General features: G+C 43.5%; 1 protein-coding gene across 1 annotated transcript in view; it reads right to left on the minus strand.

Annotated features, from left to right (window-relative positions):
* MAFB (MAF bZIP transcription factor B) overlaps nt 1-19,885 on the minus strand; it is a 40,455-nt gene extending 20,570 nt beyond the window's left edge. The window contains exon 1 of the mRNA XM_074211965.1: nt 18,364-19,885. Coding sequence (XP_074068066.1) covers nt 18,364-19,295 — 932 coding nt within the window. The 5' untranslated portion in view covers nt 19,296-19,885. The remainder of the gene's footprint in view (nt 1-18,363) is intronic.
* Nucleotides 19,886-20,193: the final 308 nt, after the last annotated feature.

Here is a 20,193-nt window from a genome sequence, read left to right on the forward strand (position 1 = left end):
CTTCTTTTCCTCCAAAGTTTAAATGCCACCTCTTCCATGAAGTCTTCCTTGATTCACCACCCCCACTCCCTACCATATACACACCATAGATTAAAAAAAAGTTCTTTCTCCCTCAGAATTTCCTACAGCCATTTTGTTTTTCCAGATCTTTCCAGAAGTGTCAGGTAAACATATCATACCACCCCTTCTCCCAAAGACTCCAAGTGGTTTATGTTCAAATATTGAATTGTTTTTTTCTTTGGGGGGCGGGGTTGTATTGCATCTGCATTATTGTGTTGCCCAGCATCAGCTGGGTAATATAATGGATAGAGCACTAGGCCTGGAGTCAGGAGGATTGGGATTGAAATATGGTCTCAGACATAGCAGTGTTATCCTGGGCAAGTCACTTCACCTCTGTCTGTCTCAGTTTCCTTATCTGTAAAATGAGGATAATAATATCACCTACCTCTCAGGGCTGCTGTGAAGACAAAATGAGATTTAATTTTTAGTCATTAATATTAAATATAAAGTCTTAAACATAATAAGTGTTTAATAAAAATTTTTGGATGAACGAGTGGATGGATGGAAAGATGGTTAAATGAATGGATGATGGCTCCATTTGTTAATTAGATTGACTTTGGTCTCCCACTTACTTCCTTAGTCTCTCTTGCTTGTGGAAGAAGTCAGGCCTTAAGGGAAAGTCAGAATTGAGCTTTCTCTTTACAACCAACTTCCATCCTCATTAGAGTTGTTATCATTTGCTGATTGATTAAATTAGCATTTGACTGATCCTAGATGAAGAGTTCAAATGATAGCAACTTTGCAGGGTTAAAGAGCTTCATCTATTTATGACATTTATATATGATGTAGCACACATACACATACATATACATACATGTATGTGTATATGTGTATATACACATGAATAACCAATCAGAAGGTCCTTAGTTGGAAACTACTCATTTTACAAGTAAGAAAATTGAGTTTCAGTGGTAAAGATACTTGCCCAACATTATACAACCATCATTTCAACTACTCCAAGTTTTATTTCTACCACACCACCAAATGGCTAAACCAAAAGTACAATGAGTTGGAGATAAGAATGATTTATTTTTAATATTAAGTTCTTCTTACTATGTTCTAGTGTGGCATCCTTTTCTTTCCTCCAGCAGTTACTATGAAAGCTCCATTCTTACTCAGAAGTTCCATCACTTTCAAGTTGCCAGGCCACTCATCTGAAGCTAGACAGGCCATCTGAGAAGAGGCAGAGGGATACATCTTAGGCTGGCAGAGTTGAGATTCTCATTCTGGAAGAAACCAGAAAGAACCAACCTTGCTCCACCTAGAACACAACAGATTTTATTTGGTATTTTCTTTCCCTTATGGTTTCTTGTTTGCCCAGCCTAGTCCACAGAAAATGAAGATAGCAAAGTTCTGTGATATTTGGGTTTCTTTGGTCCCAGGCTTGCTAGTTGGGAAAGTTTTTAAATAAGAAGCAAAATTCAAACGGGATCCCAGACTTTCCTTCTGGCAGTGAAAAAAATCCCAACAACAGAATTCTAGAGCATTTCTTTCTTGTGTCCAAATATTTTATATGCCAGGAGCTCTGGAGAATGTGTTCCTAGATAGTATTCTACCCTCTACATCCTTCAAACCACCCAGGACTTAGAGAATTTATTTGATCTCCCAGGACAGAGAATAATGCTCTGAAGATATGGGTAGTCAATAAAAAAAAAATCAGCCATTCTCCCAATGGAACTCATAAACTAAACAGAAGGAAGAAATGCAATCAACTCACAAGAATTTAAGCATTTCCTATGTACCACACACTTCTGGGGTCTAGGAATATAGGAGAAAGACAACCTCTCCTCCCAAAGACCTTACATTCTAATGATGGAATCAACAAACATATGTATAAGTACCCACAGCATAAATGTAAAGTGAATATTCAAAATAGTTAAATATAAGGTAGTTTGACAGGAAGGCCACTAGTAGTTGTGGGCATGGGAAAAAGCTTTCCAGCTATTTGTTTTTTAGTATTGAACCATAGTAACTTTATTGCTTACAAATCCCTATTTTCACAGGAATCAAAAGCAGGGCTATTTCTCTAGCCAATGAGATAGATGAAACAAAAAAGGAACTCCAAAATTTCAATTTTGAATGTCGTATTAGTAACTATAACCTAGAACTTTGAGGACAAAATTGAAGATATTGTACTCCAGATTCTTTCTTTTCCTATAACTTTAAATTTTTTATTATTTATTTTTTAACATTCTTTTCTTTTGAAAATTTTTAATTCCAATATATGCCCTAACTCTCTCCCTCACCCACAAATAAAACAAGCAATTATACATTTGAAATTATTTAGCATATATTTCTTTATTAGTCATATTACAAAAAAAAGTGAGGAAATTATCCTTCAATTTGCAGTCAGAGGTCATCCATTCTCTCTCTCTCTATAGGTAGACAGCATTTTTTTCATCTTAAATTCTTTGGACTTCAGCTACTTTTTAAAGAGAGAAAGGGGCTCCTCGAGGTGAGATAAAGTAGGTATGTATAATGCTTAGTTCAAAGACACCAAGCAGGTATATGAATGTGATGGAGTACTATTATTCTGTAAGAAATCATGAGTGGTCAGACTTTAGAAAAGCCTGGAAAAATCTGCATGATTCAGAGTGAAGTGAAAAGAACCAGGAGAATATTGTACATAATGACAACAACATTATGTGATAATCAGCTATGATGTATATAGCTCCTCATAATAGTTCAGTGATCAAAGACATCCCCAAGGAATCTGTTATGTTATCTACATCCTGAAAGAAAAGGAAAAAAAAAACACTAGAGTCTGAATGCAAAGCAAAGCATATTATGTTCACTTTTTAACTGTTCTTTTATGTTTTTTTCCTCTTTAGTTCTAATTCCTCTTTCACAACATGACTAATAGAAATATGTTCAATAAGATTATACAACCTATATCAAATTGGTCACTGCCTTGAGGAGGGGAGAAAGGAAAAGAGGGTGGTAGGAAAATGTGGAACTCAAAAAATACAAATGGATGAATGTTGAAAACTATCTTTGCATGTAATTGGAAAAATAAATTAAATTTTAAAAATTTTTTAAAGGTACAGAGCAGGAAAAGGGAGACCATAAAAAATACAGAGAAAAAACTAATTACTATAGTACAATAAGAAATAAAAAGTATTAACTATCTAAAAAATCTACAAAGTATTATTTGACTTTTCATGGAAGGAGAGATCATTTGGGGACTAGGAAAGGTTTAGAAGAAAAGATGATTTTTTTGAGCTGAGTCTTGAAGGATAAGTAATAAAATAATAATAGTAAAAATAACAGCAATATTTATTTAGTGTTTTTGTACTAAGTGCTTTAAAATGGTCTCATTCGATCTTCACAACCACCCTGGGAAGTAGGTGGTTTTTATTGCCACCTTACAGATGAGGAAATAGAGGCAAACAGAAGTGACTTGCCCAGGATCATACAGCTAGTGTCTGAAGTCAAATCCCAACCCAGATCTTCCTAATTCCAAGTCTGGTATTCTATACATTCACCACCCTGAGGCCCTTAGATTATCCTAAGGGGCTCTGAGAATGAAGGTTGGGAGTTCATTTCATAGGGGCCAACATGCCCACAAAAGAATGATTCAGAGAGGAGGAGGAGGAGGAGATGTACAGGGGACTATCAACTAAATACATTGTAGAGCAATGTTTCAGAAAGTAATACAACACAAGGTTGCAAAGGTGTGGTATGCCATATGGTAATGGAGTTTCAAGTAAGTATGTATCAAGAACAGCACAATGCATAAGGAAAATTAATCTGATAGCACATGCAGGACGGATTGAAGAAGGAGAAACTAGAGGTGAGAAGAAGACTGGTAAGGAAGACTATTGCGATAGGATGAGTGTTGTTCAATCATATCCAACTCTTTGTGACCCCATTTGGAGTTTTCTTGGCAAGAATACTGGAGTGGTTTACCATTTCCTTCTCTAGCTCATTTTAGAGATGAGGAAACCAGGCAAACAGGGTGAAGTGAATTGCTCAGGTTTTCACAGCTAGATGAGTCCTCTTGACTCCAGATCCAGGTGCTGTATGCACTTCACCACCTAGCTTCCAGGTGGCTATGAGGACCTATACAAAAGCTAGTGACAGTGAGAATGAAAAGGAAAAAAGCAGATATAAGAGGTATTGAGTAAGAATAACGGAAAAGACATGATGTATATCAAGAAAGTTGACAGGAAGCACTCAATTCAGGTACCCAAAGTCACATTTTCCACTCTTCCAACTTGCTTCCCCTTATACCTTGTTCCCTAGAGTGAAGTTTCATTGTGGAAAGAAGGGAGTGAAGAATGATGACCCTAGCAGCTGTGGTCACACTCACTTACTGTTCTGAATCAGGATACTATCCTGGGGAGAAATTCAAGACTGAATTTCATCTCTCCAAGTTACCAGGGGACAAGGCCTAAGGTTAGCCACACCACTCTCCAGAGTCCCCAAGGTTTACGAAAAAGTTACATTTGGAGGTTGCTAGGTGGCACATGAATAGAGCGCTTTTCCTAGAGTCACCTAAGTCCAAATCCAGCCTTAGACACTTAATAGCTATGTGACCCTGGGAAAGTCACTTAACCACAATTGTCTAAGAGGAAAAAAAGGCTACATTCCTAGGTAGGAAAGGTTCCCCCAGATCTGCCCATAACTGGAACTGGCTAGAAGGGTTGCCTGGTGTGATGGGAGGCAGTTAGATGTGACTAGATTTGGACTCAGGTGTAACTGTATCCTGCCTCTGTAATTTGCTCCTCTGGCCTCATTTGCTTCATCTGTAAAAGACATGGGTTAAAACACATGAACCTGTCACATGTCAAGGCTGAGGGATAATAGGTCAATGGGCAAAATGTGACACTGTCAAGATGTCAGAATCAATCAAGAAAGTTCTCCAACCCAGATGGTGGCGCCCCTTTGTCTTATGGGAGGATATAAATAAGAATTGCACAGGATGAACAAGCAGGAATAGGTTGTAATCTGCGTCTTGGAGAGCAGATCCAAATAAATGAGATTGTAGAAACATTTCAGGATTTGATTTCACCTGGTGTGAAAGATCTCTTTCTTTTGAAGGTACTTAGTAAATGTAGAACTAAATGAACAATGTGCTTATCTCTGGCCCCCTTCCACACAGGGGCTCCATATGTTAAATGGTATCCAAAAATGTTATTCTCTCAGAACTGTGTTTAGATCCTGGCTTGTTTCTATGTGGGTTCTCAAAGTACTTTGGGGGAGACCAGAGATTACCAGGGCATCAAAGGATTTAGAGCTGAATGGATCCTTAGAGATCTAGTCTGCTAATATTCAAATGGATCTGTGATCTTGATTTGGAAGTTCCTCCCATAATGCAATCATATCCCATCTGTGTCTGCCCATCCTGTGTCTGGCATTGAAGTCCAATGCACTTTATAATTTAATGGGGGGGGGGGGGTCATTCATTGAGCTGGAGGCCTTTCTCAATATCTCCTGACATCTTGAGAATACCAGTGGAGTACTCTAGCTTCCACTTGTCATCTCATGCCTCAACATCTGACCAGTCCATCCAGCACCTTTTTTCTATCATATTTATTTCCTTGATGACATCTTCTATGTTAATGAGGAGATATTTCTTGTTCTTCAGAATTTCCCATTGGCTCCATGCTGTAGCTCTCTCACACTACAGTTACAGCCCTCAAGGAACTCTGAACATAATGAATGTAACATGAACACAAGTAAGTATGATACAAATAAAAATATGAGAGGGTCAAAAAATGGAGCTAAATAAAGTGCTGGAGAAATATTTGAAGTAGAAAACACTGGACATGGGTCCTCTCTAGGTCAAAAATGTGGGGAAAAATAACTTGGAGAAACTTGCAAGGTCCCAACCTATCTTCAGAGCCCCCACTGGTTTCAACAGAAATGGAACCTCTCTTTCTCCTTCTGGGATCTCCCTCCATGTTAAGGTCACATAAGCAAAACATACTCATGGGCCAGCTAGGTGGTGCAGTGGATAGAGCACCAGCCCTGGAGTCAGGAGTACCTGAGTTCAAATCCGGCCTCAGACACTTAATAATTACCTAGCTGTGTGTGGCCTTGGGCAAGCCTTAACCCCATTTGCCTAGCAAAAAACCTTAAAAAAAAAAGAAAGAAAGAAAAAACATACTCACATGCTAACATCTTCACACAGGACAAGTTTCCCTAATATTTTAAGGAAACTAATTTTCTGATAAAGTATTAGAAGGTGATCCATGGGGAAAGAATGGTAGACTTTAAGGTCAAGGCACAACTGGGTTTAGATTCTAAGTATGTCATTTTGGGGGACAACAAGATGGTACAATAGATCGAGCACTAAGCTTGGAATTAGGAAGACTCATATCCCTGAGTTCAAATCTGGCCTGTTCTTGATACATACTTACTTGAAACTCCATTACCATATGGCATACCACACCTTTGCAGCCTTGTGTTGTTTTCTAGCTATGTGACTCTAGAAAACTCTGTTTGCTAGAAACTTCAATTCTCATCTGTAAAATGAGTTAGAAAAGGATATGATAAATTGCTCCAGTAAATTTGCTAAGAAAACCTCAAAATGGGGTCACAAAGGGTCAAATTTAAACAACTCAACAATAACAACAACAAAATGTCACTTATTAATTGTTTGAACCCATGTAGGTCACTTAAACTCTCTAAGCCTCAGTTTCATCACTGTTAAAAATGAAGATAATCATAATCATACTTGCAAAAACTTCCTGGCAGCATTATTTTACTAGAAATGGCCTTGAGAAAATGGATTAACCTCTTCAAGCCTCATTTTCTTCACCTGCAATGACTCTTTCACAAGGTTGCTAAAAGGGAAGTAATGACAAACCTTAAAGAGTTCCACAAAAATGTGCCATTAATTTAAAGGACTGGCTCATTTTATCATGGCCATTTCTGTGGTGCTAAAGTATTATAAAAGGTCCATTGATTGCTTGCTGAATCCAGTGAGCTACAAGTCTGCAGATTACTATGTTGTTGTTGTTGTTGTTGTTTGTCCTTGGATTTAAGTGAGAGAGGGTTGGCAAAGTCACTTAGCTTTACTTTCTCCTCCAAAGTCCTCTTGGTTCAGTGGCCAAATATGGATCAGGATGACTGAATATGGCCCTAGATGCAGGGGGAAACCTTAGCCTTTTTAAGCTAAGGTCTTTAACATGATTCAGTTTGACTGAGGCAACACCCATTCAGCAATCAAGTCAAATTGTTTTTTGTCTTTCAGTCCCAAAGAGCAACTGTAACATCAGGGAGGTGTCCAGGTCTGCCAGGCCCCAGCATCTGCTAAATATATAAAGCCCCATCATAAATGATGCCTTTGAAAGAGATTGTTTTGTCTCTAACTCTGAACATTACATATATATATCTACTGGGGTGTGGGATCTTAACCAGGTTGGCCCACATTCACCTTAGCATGTTGAATGTGCAGGTATAGGTGTGAAGGTGTCCATTGACTTTGCTCAGCATTTGTATGTGGGTGTTTCTACCCATGTGTATTTTAAAAGCTGCAAAACCTTCCTTGAGAATGTCCTTGATTAAGCAGCAAATGATTAAAACAAAATGGCTTCACCTACCCGCTGCTTCATCCATAAACACTTTAGTCTGGTAATTATGATATATTTACTGAAAAGTTCAATGGGAAACAGATTAAGGGTGAAAGAGTTCTTTTAAAGGATACTGAATTCCATTGATTTATTAGAAACAGGATTTACAGACTCCAAGTCAGTGGCAAAGAAACTATATTTCCAAAATGTTTCTGGAAGTTTAAGCCCAGTTTCTTCATGAATTATTGAGTCAAATGGTGATGCCATGCTTCTGACCAAGGTCTGAAACTTAACCGTGGGACAGATACCCTCACTTTTCAAGGTGGCTTTATTTTGTTACTAAACAGTACCTCATTACAATCCCTTTACTCATACCCAGAACAGAGCAAGGAAAATGGTTTCCCCAGGAAAATGGTTTGGGGTTTTTGTGTTGTTGTTTTTCTCTTTTGGGGTTGGCTTTACTTTTTGTTTTGTTTTGTTTTGTTTAAATTGGCAAATGAAGGGAGAGATATGAATTAGATGGAGTCAAAATTATCTCTGAAGTAGTCCATAGAGATGGGATCAGGCAGTTCTTCTGCACTGATTTTTTTTCAGTACTGTTTTCAGGCAGCTTCATTGAAGGGTTCACTGGCCTTACCCTAAGAATCTGCACTTGGGAGCAATTCTATGATTTTCCTCCACTCCAGGCAATGATGGATGAGAAAATGCATGACAGAAGTCAGTTTGCTAACTGTAACAGAAAGGCTGCATGGCGTAGTGGATAGAGACAGGGACTGAAAGTCAGGAAGATCAAAGTCCTGCCTGCTACATGTACTAGCTGTGAGATCATTTCACTTCTCAATGTCTCAAGCAAATGATCTAAGATTATTAAATTAGAGAGAAAGTATGATGATAGATTACTTTACTTGCAGTTAGGAAACCCTGGGTTCAAAAACCTTATCAGACATTTAGTAACAGTTTGACCCTCTCTGTACATCTCTGTAACTCTGTAACTCTCTGTACTTTATATAATTTGAGAGTCAGACTTGATAAAATCCATTCCAGTCTTTTTGAATGAGTTTATGAAGTTATGGTGCCATTACCAGATTGGAATCTAAGGAAATCTAGGGGAAAACTGTTGAAATCCCAGGTCCAGAAAGAAGTAACAGAATAAACACAATGATGAGGTCCTTTGATTAGTACTTGGGGTGTGCATGCTACTAAACTGAGATTTTAGACTTCAGGAAGGAAGGAAGATCTTCAGACTCAGCAACCTTTGCTTACAACTGATAACCATTCCGAGAAAGAAAGCGGAGAGTGATTGGGGGGGGGGGGTCAGTGCTTGATTAGAACCTCCCCAGATTTTTAAAAGATCATTCTATTTTACCAATTCTTAAGATTCCAGGGAAAACAAAGGAACTTTCCCCCAATCCTATTCCTTGAGTACCATCCAGAAAGGTTACCCACCCCAGGCTTCAGTTTGGTTTTAAGGATAACATTGCTTCTTATCCCTTTGACAGTGAAATGATCACAAAACTGCAGATGCAGGGGTGAGCTTGCTCCTTTCAAAAACAAAGCTAAAGAGAGAGCCTGCATCTCCCTCTAGCAACATTTCAGCAGGAAGCCTCTTCTTCCTGCCTGTCACTCAGAATCAAGGGACTGCTGCATGTGGAGAGCCTGAAGAGAGCCAGGTCATGGTAGCACAGTCATGAAGGTGAGTGAAAAACCCAAGATGGTCTAATGATGAACATAGTGTATATGAAAGGAAAGGGAAGCCTAGAAGGATTCAGAGGATATTTATCCAGGAAACACTTAACCTAGTCCTTGTGGAGTCTCAGGGTCTAAGACTTCCAGTCTTTCCTTGTCAGGGATATGGATAGTAAGGATAAAAAGATTTAATAAGATTTAATAAATTGATTAAGCACTTGATCAGAAGGAAAAAATAAGGTTCAAACAGTAAGTAGATGGGGTAAAGAAACCAGTTTCAAACCAGGAAAGAGAGAAGTGAATGAAGCAATAGACAAAAAAATAAAGATTCAGATACTCTATTCCTATCTTGATTTCTTGATCCTTGACCTCCATGCCAGAGAATATCATCTTTTTTTATGACAATGAAAAAAATCTTTGATAGGCTGCAATTTTACACTTAAGTGGCTACATTCAGTAACTGGGTAGACACATTTCAAATTGAGTCTTGTCTCAGAACAAATGCTGATGATTAAATTCAATGTTTATATTCTCAGATAGTTAATTTCTTTCAATGAAGTCAGATAGCACTGACTTCCTCCTCCAAATAAATGGAAGCTATCCTATGTAGCAAGAGGAAACGGACAGTTGGAATCTCTGACTTGAAAACAAACAGGGAAACATTCCAGAGGATGTAGGGACCCTCTTCCTTTAGAATGCACCCTAGCATTAGCCAACCAACCCTTAACTTCCTTCCCTGGCTAAGGAAAACCTCCTACAAAGAAGCCCAAGATTCCTGGTGGAAGGAATCACAGATCTTGCCAGCTGTCCCTCAAAAATCCTGCCAAATGACCTCAGAAAGGCCTATGGGGGCCTTAGTTTGTAATTGGGGAATTTACAAAATCGAGTTTCTTCCATGTCTAAATATCTAGAGAAGACCAATGTGTCTCGAAACAGCTAAATGACGGCAATTCCTTTTCCTACCCAGTTTGAAGGGAGATTTGCAGGGGCCCATTCTCCACTCAAGACTAGGGATTGAGGTAACATTTCCAGGAGGAAAACTGAATTGTTTGGGTTGGTTATGTAAGAAAGGAAGTATTAAACACTGACCTCTCCGGGTCCAGAGTTTGAGACCTGTGACGGTGCAAAAAGGGCCCCACCACCAGCACTCTTTAAAAAAAAACGGTATTTTACATGTAGCTTAAATGGTCTAAAGTAAAATTAATTGGGGTGGAAGTGGTTCATTTGCAGAGGATGAGGGACTTTTGTTGGGGGGGGGGGGAATGGGGATCGTCTTTATTTTCTTAAGTGCTGTTTGTGTAAAAAGTCCATTTCAGTGTAAAGGCAATAAACCTGTTTTCAGAGTCATAGCCTTTTTTAACTGCTCCTGAGGTCCTAATTTGTAAAGCGCTAGAGCCTGGAAACTTAGGGGCGTTAAGTTATTCAAAAACGGAATCGGTATTGCTTTCCTGAGTTGCTTTTGCACCCAGAAAAAACTCAGGCCGTTTTGTGGCTCGGTGGATCTGCCAACCAGTGTCCTTGGGTTTCCAGTAAGACGCCTCTGCCAAGCGGCCCTTCTGCAGGAAGCGTGGGAGCTTGAGCCCGGCTCGGAAAGGATGCAGCCGGCCGGCGAGCCGAGGCGCGTTCCCTGGGCCCAAAACTCTCTATTGAGCTCGGCTCGGCTCAGTTCCGCCCAGCCCGGAGCCTTTCTCCTCTTCGAAAGCTGACACCCATGGCCCTCTGCAACGCCTGTGACCTTGTACTGTCAGGCTCCGACACTGACTAGTCTGCTGGCGCAACTCGGGCTCTGGGCCAGTGAAGAGAATGAAAACCCTCAGCAGCTGGGGAGAGTTATCAAGAAAGACAGGGTTCATCAGAAAATCCCCAACGCCTCTCCCCATTCTAGGACTGAGCTCTCGGTGCGACCAAGTCCGGGCGGGCGGGCTGGGGAGCAGGGCGCTGGTGCTCCTGGCTCTGGAAGCGCGCCGGGCTCCCACTCTTCGTCTTTCTCCCTCTTACTCCCCCCACTCGTTATCAAGACTTATTCCATCATTCTACCAGTCCGCTTGAAAAGCAAGAAAAGGAAGAAGGAAGAGAGAAAGAAAGAAAGAGAGAGAGAGAGAGAGAGAGAAGACGAAAAGAAAAGAGCGAAAGCAAAAGGAGAGAAAAAAGACTTTAAAAGGTATAGTGAGAGGACGGGGAAAGAAGGGGAAAGAAAGGGAGGAAAGAAAGAAAGGGAGGAAAGAAAGAAAGAAAGAAAGAAAGAAAGAAAGAAAGAAAGAAAGAAAGAAAGAAAGAAAGAAAGAAAGAAAGAAAGGAAGGAAGGAAGGAAGGAAGGAAGGAAGGAAGGAAGGAAGAAGAAGGAAGGAAGGAAGAAAAAGGAAGGAAGGAAGAAAGAAGAAAGAAAGAAGAAAGAAAGAGAAAAAAGAGAAAGAAAGACTTTAAAAGGTATAGTGAGAGGACAGGGAAAGAAGGGAAAAGAAAGGGAGGAAATAGAGAAAGAAAGAAGACAGGAAGGGAAGAGAGAAAGGGGAAAAGAAAAAGAACAGAAGGAAAGAAAAGAGTTCAGATCAAGTCCTAGCTTACGTCTCTGTCTAGGGCTCTAGTGAACCTCACTAATGGAACTGCGAGCCCGAAACAACAGATTTTGTAAAACCGAAAGATCAAAGAAGCACAGTGGGTTATTCCTCCTACGAAGCTATCTCCCCCAGGGCTCTTCCCCGGGCCCCACGGTAGCTTCCTAGTTAGTTCTCTCCAGTCCTCCTCTGAAGCTAGCGCCCAACTTGCTCTTCTTGCCTTAAAAGAGAACCAGCCCCTAATGACAAAGAACTAAGCATGAACAAATTGGAGTGGCGATTAAACATACCACACACACACACACACACACACACACACACACACACAACACAACGAGTTTAAAAACTCTTCAGAGGAGGGAGTGATCTCTCCACTGGCTCCTAGTTCTACTTTGACCGGGGGGCGGGGCAGGATCAGGAAAGGCAGCGGCAGTGGCAGAAATGTAGGAGTAGGGCCGGCGCCGCAGAATCGACAGAAGCTGTAACTGAAGAGGAAGAGGGGATCAGCCGATTGGAAAGAGTACTAGACCTGAGGACAGGGAAGACCTTTTACTAGGGAAGGGGAGCTGGGGTGGCAGGGTGGCGATATCTCGTCCTCGGACCAAGCCTTTTCGAGTTGACAAAGAGAATGTGCAGATGACGGTGTGTGCCCGAAAACGCTGGCCGGTATAGATGCCTGTGTCTCTGTGTGTCCCTGAAATGGGGAGCCGAATTGGTAAAGGAGGGGGCTTAGAAAATCTCGTATTTAGTGCTTCCTTCAGATTAACTGCGAGAGAAGAATAAGAATCAGCTCCTTTAGAATTGTTTTAATGTCTTTCTCCAAGACTACTGGGCCCACTTAAGAAATGTTTTTGTTTCTTCTTACTTCTATCGCCCTTAAAATAGAGATTCCTAAACCTTTAAGTCCTGCCTTTTAAGAAAGACAGTGTAAATGTGTGCTTGTGCAAGTACAAGTTATGTGTAATAAATGATTATTTATTATTATGCTTAGATGGGAAAGGAGAGACTACCCTTTTGGTTCAAGAACTGTAAGCACTTCCATAATTTCTTATAAATGTGTTTATTTCAAAGGCAAAATAAATGGTTTGTTGGTCAGTAAATAAAGTGTCAAGTGATTGAAAATCAACTTAAAAGAATACTGTCCTTCCACCTTTGCACCACCATGCCCACTTTACACCAATCTAGGAGAAATAGATTTGGGTGCCTAGAGCCTCAGCTTAGGTCCAGGCCCCAGGATAAAAAGAAGGCCCAAATTAAGAAAGTTGTTTTGGAGTTCCAGTCATCTATCATCCCACTTATTCTTATGTCAACAGCTTTATGAATCAGTAATGAACTGGAGACAAAGTTAACCATGGGGGTTTTCACTCAGGGCTCCTCAACCAAAACAGAAGGAGAAAGGGATTAACTCCTTACTGACTTGAGAGTAGCCATATAAGGTGAGAGAAGTTTACCTCCTCCAGGGAGGTACCTACTGTGCCCCAGCACAGCTTTGTCTTCCTTCGGGAATATCTCTTATGACCAAATGATAGAAGGAAGAGTAACAGACATTCCAGTTCTATTGAAATCTCTGGAAGCACTGAACATATAAAGTATATACACTTGAATGTGTGCTCACACACAAATAAACAGATGTTAAAGGAACTTTAGTATTAGTAGCTACAATCAAATTTTGCCCAAGTTATCCTTTGGGAACTATAGTGTTTGTTTTTGTTTTTGGGGGGAAAAAATCATCTCCACCTTGACACAAGAACTCAGATGTGGACACTTACACTTGGCACTCTCTTAGTTCCGTCTCCAATCCCAAAATAACTTACTCTATTTCTCATTTCAAAACAGTGAATTGGGTAGGGGCTGTTTGATTCAAAGCTTCAGCCAAGTACTAATTCATTTATTTTTCACAACCGGATTGGTTTCTGCCACCTTTTCCAAACTGCTCCCCCGGGTGCAGAGAATAAACCTCCAAAACCAAGGAAGTTGGAAAGTTAGAGGCTATGATTCTAAATCCTGAGGAAATGGAGGGACTGAAAGAATTGGAAGAGTGATTGGAATGGGACTCCCATAGAAGTTTAGAGTGGGGGGGTAGAATTGGTTGGGAAAATGTGTGGGTAAAAGCTTGGATGACTGAGAGATACATTCCTGGGGTGTTGGAAGGACTGAAATACTGGAATCTAGAGGATTAGAGATAAAAACACTAGGAGCTAGGATGCCAAATGAGGTAAACTGGTCCCCTATTTAGGAAGGAAAGAAAGTCCCCAGGCTGCTGTGTGAACCACTTTCAGCTATTCTTTTGTGAGATTGCAGTCAAAGACACCTGGGTAGTTTATTCTCCTACGCATGTTCTCAACTTCACCAGCTTCCCGATGAGTGTCCAGCCCTGAGAACTGATGTAGGAAGTTGTCAGCAGTACATGCGGTGGTTCTGGACTTCCAGGGAATGGAATAAGTGGTTGACTGCTAACTCCAGACTGTTCCCACAGGGGGTTTTCTCACTTGCATCAAAATTCTTTAGAATGACCCACACACTCCTCATTCTCTTTCCACTGTCCACTGAAGGTCTTAAGCAGGACTGAACTGAGTGGGAGCTGGGGAAGCAGGGGAAGTATGAAGAATGCTTCAAGACACTTTCAGAGTCTTAGCCTTCCACAGGATTGAACTGCTGAATTAGCCACAGTGATGTATTCTGTGCATGCAAGAGGGGGCATTAATATGCAGCGGCAGTTTCCACAAACAATATTCCTCTCAGCCTTTCTGTGGCCCTAGCATCCACCCATCCTCAGGCCAAGAAAGAGGAGATACAGAAAAATAATGCTTCTCAGACTTCAGGCTGGTCACAACCTCTTCTTAAGGAGAACCCCCCTCCACCCTCTGCCTACAACCCGATGCTCAGAGCCACTGGGCCTTCAGAAGCTCCTATCCTCAGTTCAGTCAGAGGCTCCAAGGGCACAGAACCCTGGGTCTATTTATAGGATCCCCACCCCTCTTTTTACATGTTCATATTGGGATAAGAAGAAAATCAAAGGCCTACAGAGAAGTGTGGGTCATAGAATGATTTGGTTTCCATTTTCTTTTATATTTTATTTTGCTTAGTTCTTAATGTGGGGCTTCCTAAAAGGCTTGTACTTGCTGCCTCTAGGCAGATCAGGGGATTACCTTACCCAGACTGTTCTCACTTTTGTGGGGTTAGAGGGGTTTGAGTATGCTAGACCTCGAGTTCTCTACTCTACTAATTCCCACCTCCAAGTAGTAAAGATCCGGCTTGTGCTGCTCTGGCTGAGGATCTATAATAAAATGGAGGGTTGGAGCAGGGACTTAGAAGCTCACTTGCACTCCCCAAAAGGCAAGGCAGGAATTGTTTGACAGACCAAGTCCTACCCTAGGGAGACCTGCATCGAATTCTGAGTAGTGGTCAAGAAGTCACTAGCCAGGGTCAGTTTCCAAAAGCAGAAGGTACAAGCCACCCAACAACCATGATGGGAGGCTTTATCATTGCCTGGACCTAGTTTGAAAAAATACCTACACTGAGTTAGTGTGGATGTGAAAAAGGTTGGAGTTTGTAGATGACTCGTTCCTTTCCTTGATCCCTGACCTTGATGCATACCTGACTCTCAGGTCATTAGGGTAGACTGATCAGAAGACCAAGTCAGTACTTTGCCTAGAACTTTGGAGGATGGTGGCTTCAGGATCAGTGACTTCCTATAGTTAGGAGAAGGGATAGAATGTGAAAAATGCTGAAAGGTGCCGAAAGCCACATCCCTGCCCCTTGGGTTAGCTCTCTGATCATCTAGTACTCTCTCCAGGGCTACCTCTCAAAATCAGTTGTGGTTCAGCCAAAAACCCAGTCAAGATTCTTCTTGGAAAAAGTCAATTCTCTGGGTAAGAGTGTTCTCAGTCCCGTTTGGGGGGCGGGCAATGTGTTCAGAGTTTGGGGTGTTCAGAGTGTTCCTGCAACAGAAACCTGGGATCCTGGTGGCTAGCTTAAGCTGTGGAGGTTAAAAAAAACTGATCAGAGGATCAACTTTCCAAAGTTGTTCCTCAAAATGGAACAGGGCTGCCCAGTGTAGAGAGTTAAGGGAAGAGATTCAGGAAAACAGAAAAGAACAAGTGTGGGACACAAGCATTCACTTAGATATTTTTGCAGTGTGTTGGTTTGAGATCCCCCTCCCCCCCCGAAAAAAAATCATGAAGGATAGGGATGTGAGGAACCGTTTCCCTTCTTAACAGAAGTTGTTGTTGCAACTTTGCAAGGGGCAAGAAAAGACGCAGGAGAACCAAGTTCTCAAAATAAATGCCATTTCAATGATTTTAATAAGCAAAATAGGAAACAATTTTAATAACAAAAAACAGAAACCAGTCTGAATAAAACTACAATAGACTAGGTTTTAATATTTTCATATCATAAGCAGGATTTGAAATTGATCCCTTATTTTACATGAAATAAAAACAATTTCGCTGCTGCATGTTTGATTTCAACACAGTTGAATCAGTAAAAACCAAAGATCGTTTCTGATGCATGACTAATACCCACGATATTTAAAACTGCAAGCACCATGCTGTTCATACAATCCTGATATTACTGTTAATTTATAAACTAATACAAACTTAAAATGCATCCGGCCAGCAGTGCCAGCGTATTCTAAAGAGAAATAAAAAATACGTTTTCATTTTGGTATTTTTGTCAGTGCAACTTAAATCCTTTTACTGACCTGCAGGAAAAAAAAGTAATAAAAACACCCAGAGACGCCTTATGACTACTGTACAACTGAGAAGAAGCTCACTTGCTGCCCGAGCAAAGAAAGAAACATGTTTCACCAAAAACGCACTTAAAAGTTGCGATCTTTCTCACCAACGTTTTTCGTTTCCAATACATTCAGAGTATGTCCCCTTCCGTGGCCACAGGCTTAACCCAACTGAAGGTCAGAGCGGGACAGATCGCCTTTTACAGGCGATCCTAAAGTAACCCCAGAAAGGGAGCATCCTGGGCAGAATCGTGCTGGATTTTTACCCTGGGGTAGGGTGGGGGTGGCAGAAGGATGAAGAGAGAGAGAGACAGAGACAAAGAGACGAGAGAGAGAGAGAGAGAGAGAGAGAGAGAGAGAGAGAGAGAGTCAAGAAAGAAGAGGTTTTGGTTACATGCAGAAGCATACAAGACAATCATTGTAGATCTGTTTTTTCCTCCCTTTTGTTTCCTGAGTGTATAATATTTCAGATATAAAGAGGTGAAAATAAAATGTCCAATGACTATGTAAAACTACCCTTCTCCCTTCCCCAGGCTGCGATGCACTCCGGGCAGACACTCGCTGTCTCTACCTCTTTAAATTCTGGAGCCGCCAGAATCCATTGCCAAGGGATAGCTCTCCCTCAGCCGCCACCCCCTTCCCCGGTTTGTTTCCCTCTGTGACCTCGAGCAGTTCTCAGTCCCCAACAAAGAAAAACCAAAATGAAAACTACAGGGGGTTGGGTGGGGTAGGGTATAGAAAGGAAAACACAACTCCAAAGTGCGCCCAATATTGAAAGGGGGAAAAAGTTGCTTTTTGAATGCTGATGCAAATGCCCGTAACTTTATTTCTTTACTTAAAAAAAAAAAACTACACACACTCACACACACGCTCTCTCTCCCTCTCTCACACACACACAGACACACACATACAGACACCCCAAACCCAAACCCAGACACAGCCTGCCAGCCTGCTGAGCCGCCTCTGTGCGGTTTCCTGGGGGCAGATATTTACAAGCTAACAACCAGAACAGAAAAGATCACTGCCCGCCCAGCAGTCCAAGGGTTAGGACTGCGACACCTTCTTACCCAGAGAGACAAACCAAAAGCGATGATCCGTGATCAACAACATGCTAACGTTAAACAGGAAAATGGTACAAAATAGAAGTTATTACCATACATGTCCAGCATGCAGGATTAATATTTTTGATGCAGATTTTCGTGTTTTTTTTTCTATATAATCAAGCAGGCAAAACTTATGATATTTCGCATTGACCGTCCCATCTGAGTCCTCGGTCACTAGGTCTCAAAGGAGGCATTATATGAACACTTTACACACTCTGTCTTTCTCCCCTCCTCTTGCATTTTCCGTCCCGAGCAGCAGGTTAAGTCCTGCGCGAGGCGCTGGCTGCTCATTCGCAAGGTCCTTCCTTCCTTTCTTTCCTCGCCAGCCGGCGGGCTCTGAGGGATGGCTCGGTCAATGTCCCTTCTCTCAGTCCACAGAGTTCAGGAAGCGAGCGACAGATAAACCGCTTTCCTCACCCGCCTGGTCCTGCGCCTCTCTCCCTAAGGCTGTGAGGCTCCTTCCTACCTTCTGAAAAGTTGAGCTTGGTGCCTCCCCTCTCTACTTTTTTTTTTCCACAGCGAGTCTAGGAAGGCTGGAGAGAACACGCTGCTCTGCCCCAAAGGTTCCTTTTCAACTCAACTTTTTCATCGTCACCCCCTCCCCCCCTTTCTTACTTCTCTATTTCCAGCAGGAGGATGGATGGAGATGTCAGAGATGGGAAAGGGCTGGGGAGGGGGGGTGGGGGCAGGGGGTTCGCACTCACATGAAGAACTCTGGAGAGGAGGGGTTGTCGCTGGTGGAGCCGGCCTCCCTGAAGCCATTGCTGGCAAGTTTCTCGCATTTCAGCTTGTAAGCATCTCTCTCGCGGGCCAGCCGGGACACCTCCTGCTTGAGCTGTTCCACCTGCTGGATGAGCTGGGTCTTCTCGTTTTCCAGGTGGTGTTTCTGCTGGACTCGTTTATACCTGCAGGACTGGGCGTAGCCCCTGTTCTTCAAGGTCCTCCTCTTCTGCTTGAGGCGGATCACCTCGTCCTTGGTGAAGCCCCGCAGGTGCCGGTTCAGCTCCCTTACTGACATGGACACCAGCTGGTCGTCCGAGAAGCGGTCTTCCACGCTGCTGGAGGCCGGGTGCGCCGCCGGGTGGTTATTGGGCAGCTGCTGGGATGAGGTGGAGGAGGTCGACGGGGTGGGGGACGCTTGGTGGTGGTGGTGGTGGTGGTGGGGGTGCCCTCCGTTGGCCAGGTCCTCGTGGCTGACTCCGGGGTATTGGTGGTGGTGGTGCTGATGCTGGTGGTGGTGGTGGTGGTGGGCCCGGAAGTTCTCGAAGCCCTGCAGCTGCTGGGGGACCTGGTGGGAGCCAATCAGCGCCTCCACCGCATCCTCGGGGGTCAGGTTGAGGGCCTCCGGGTTCATCTGCTGGTAGCTGTTGGCCATCCAGTACAGGTCTTCCAGGTGCGTCTTCTGCTCGGTGGGGCTGAAGCTGGGCGACGAGGGCACCGAGCTGCAGGGAGTGCTGATGGGGGTGGACGACACCGACCCCGCCGGCTGCAGCCGGGTGCAGTGGCGCCCGGGGCGCTCGGCTCGGCTCAGGGGTTCCTTCTTCACGTCGAACTTCATGAGATCGAAGTCATTCACGTACTCCATGGCCAGCGGGCTGGTGGGCAGCTCGGGGCCGATGCTCAGCTCTCCAGCCATCTCGGTCGCCGGCGACTCTCACGACCGCTGCTCACTCCAGGCTCGGCGCCTCCGCTCTCGCCCGCAGAGAAACTTTCGACTCCTGCCCCGGAGCGGCCGAGGGAGAGGCTGGGGAGGAGGAGAGGAGGAGAGGGGGGGCGGGGGCGCTGCAGTGCGATCTGGGGAGCGTCGGCTGCGGCAGCCCCGGCCCCGCCGGCTCGGCCCGGGCGGCGCGGCGGCAGTTTGGGGGCGGAGAGGGGGCTGCTGGCTGCCTTTTGCAAAGTCTTTGTCTGCCGGACGATGAAGCTCGGGCTCGCTCTCGGCTCGCTCTCGGCTCGCTCGCAGGATATTTGCAAAGTCCCGGTTCTCCCCTCCCCGCCACCACCCCTTTGCCCTGCCTCGGGAACGGGCGGTAAAGGAGCCGCGGCTATTGCAACTTTGTCCGGGTCCGAGAGCGGTCGGGGAGTTGGGGGTTGGGGGTGGCTGTGGCAGAAAAGAAAGAGAAGAGGAGGAGGAGGAGGAGGAGGAGAGAAAGAGGAGGAGGAGGAGGAGGAGGAGGAGGAGGAGAAGGAGGGGGAGAAAAGCCGATCTGGAGTAGCTGCTTTCAGCCCCAGTTGTGCAGCTGTGATTTGCAAAGCCTCCCCCTCCGCCTTATATCCCTTTCCTGATGTCACCCGCCGGCCAATGGCTGAGCAGCAGCGGGGCCCGAGGCAGCGGGGGAGGGGCCCGGAGCAATGTGACAGCTCTCACGTCAGCTGACTCGCAGCTGGAGAAGCAGACTAGGCAGGGACTCCAAACTCTCTCTCTCTCTCTCTCTCTCTCTCTCCCTCTCTCTTTCTCTCTCATCTTTCTTTCTGCCTTTCACATTACTCCCCCCATCTCCTCTCCTCCCCGCCCCCCCACAACAGTCGAAGGAAGG

This window comes from Macrotis lagotis, chromosome 1 (genome assembly GCF_037893015.1).
Source record: "Macrotis lagotis isolate mMagLag1 chromosome 1, bilby.v1.9.chrom.fasta, whole genome shotgun sequence".
In the NCBI taxonomy this organism is placed as follows: Eukaryota; Metazoa; Chordata; class Mammalia; order Peramelemorphia; family Peramelidae; genus Macrotis; species Macrotis lagotis.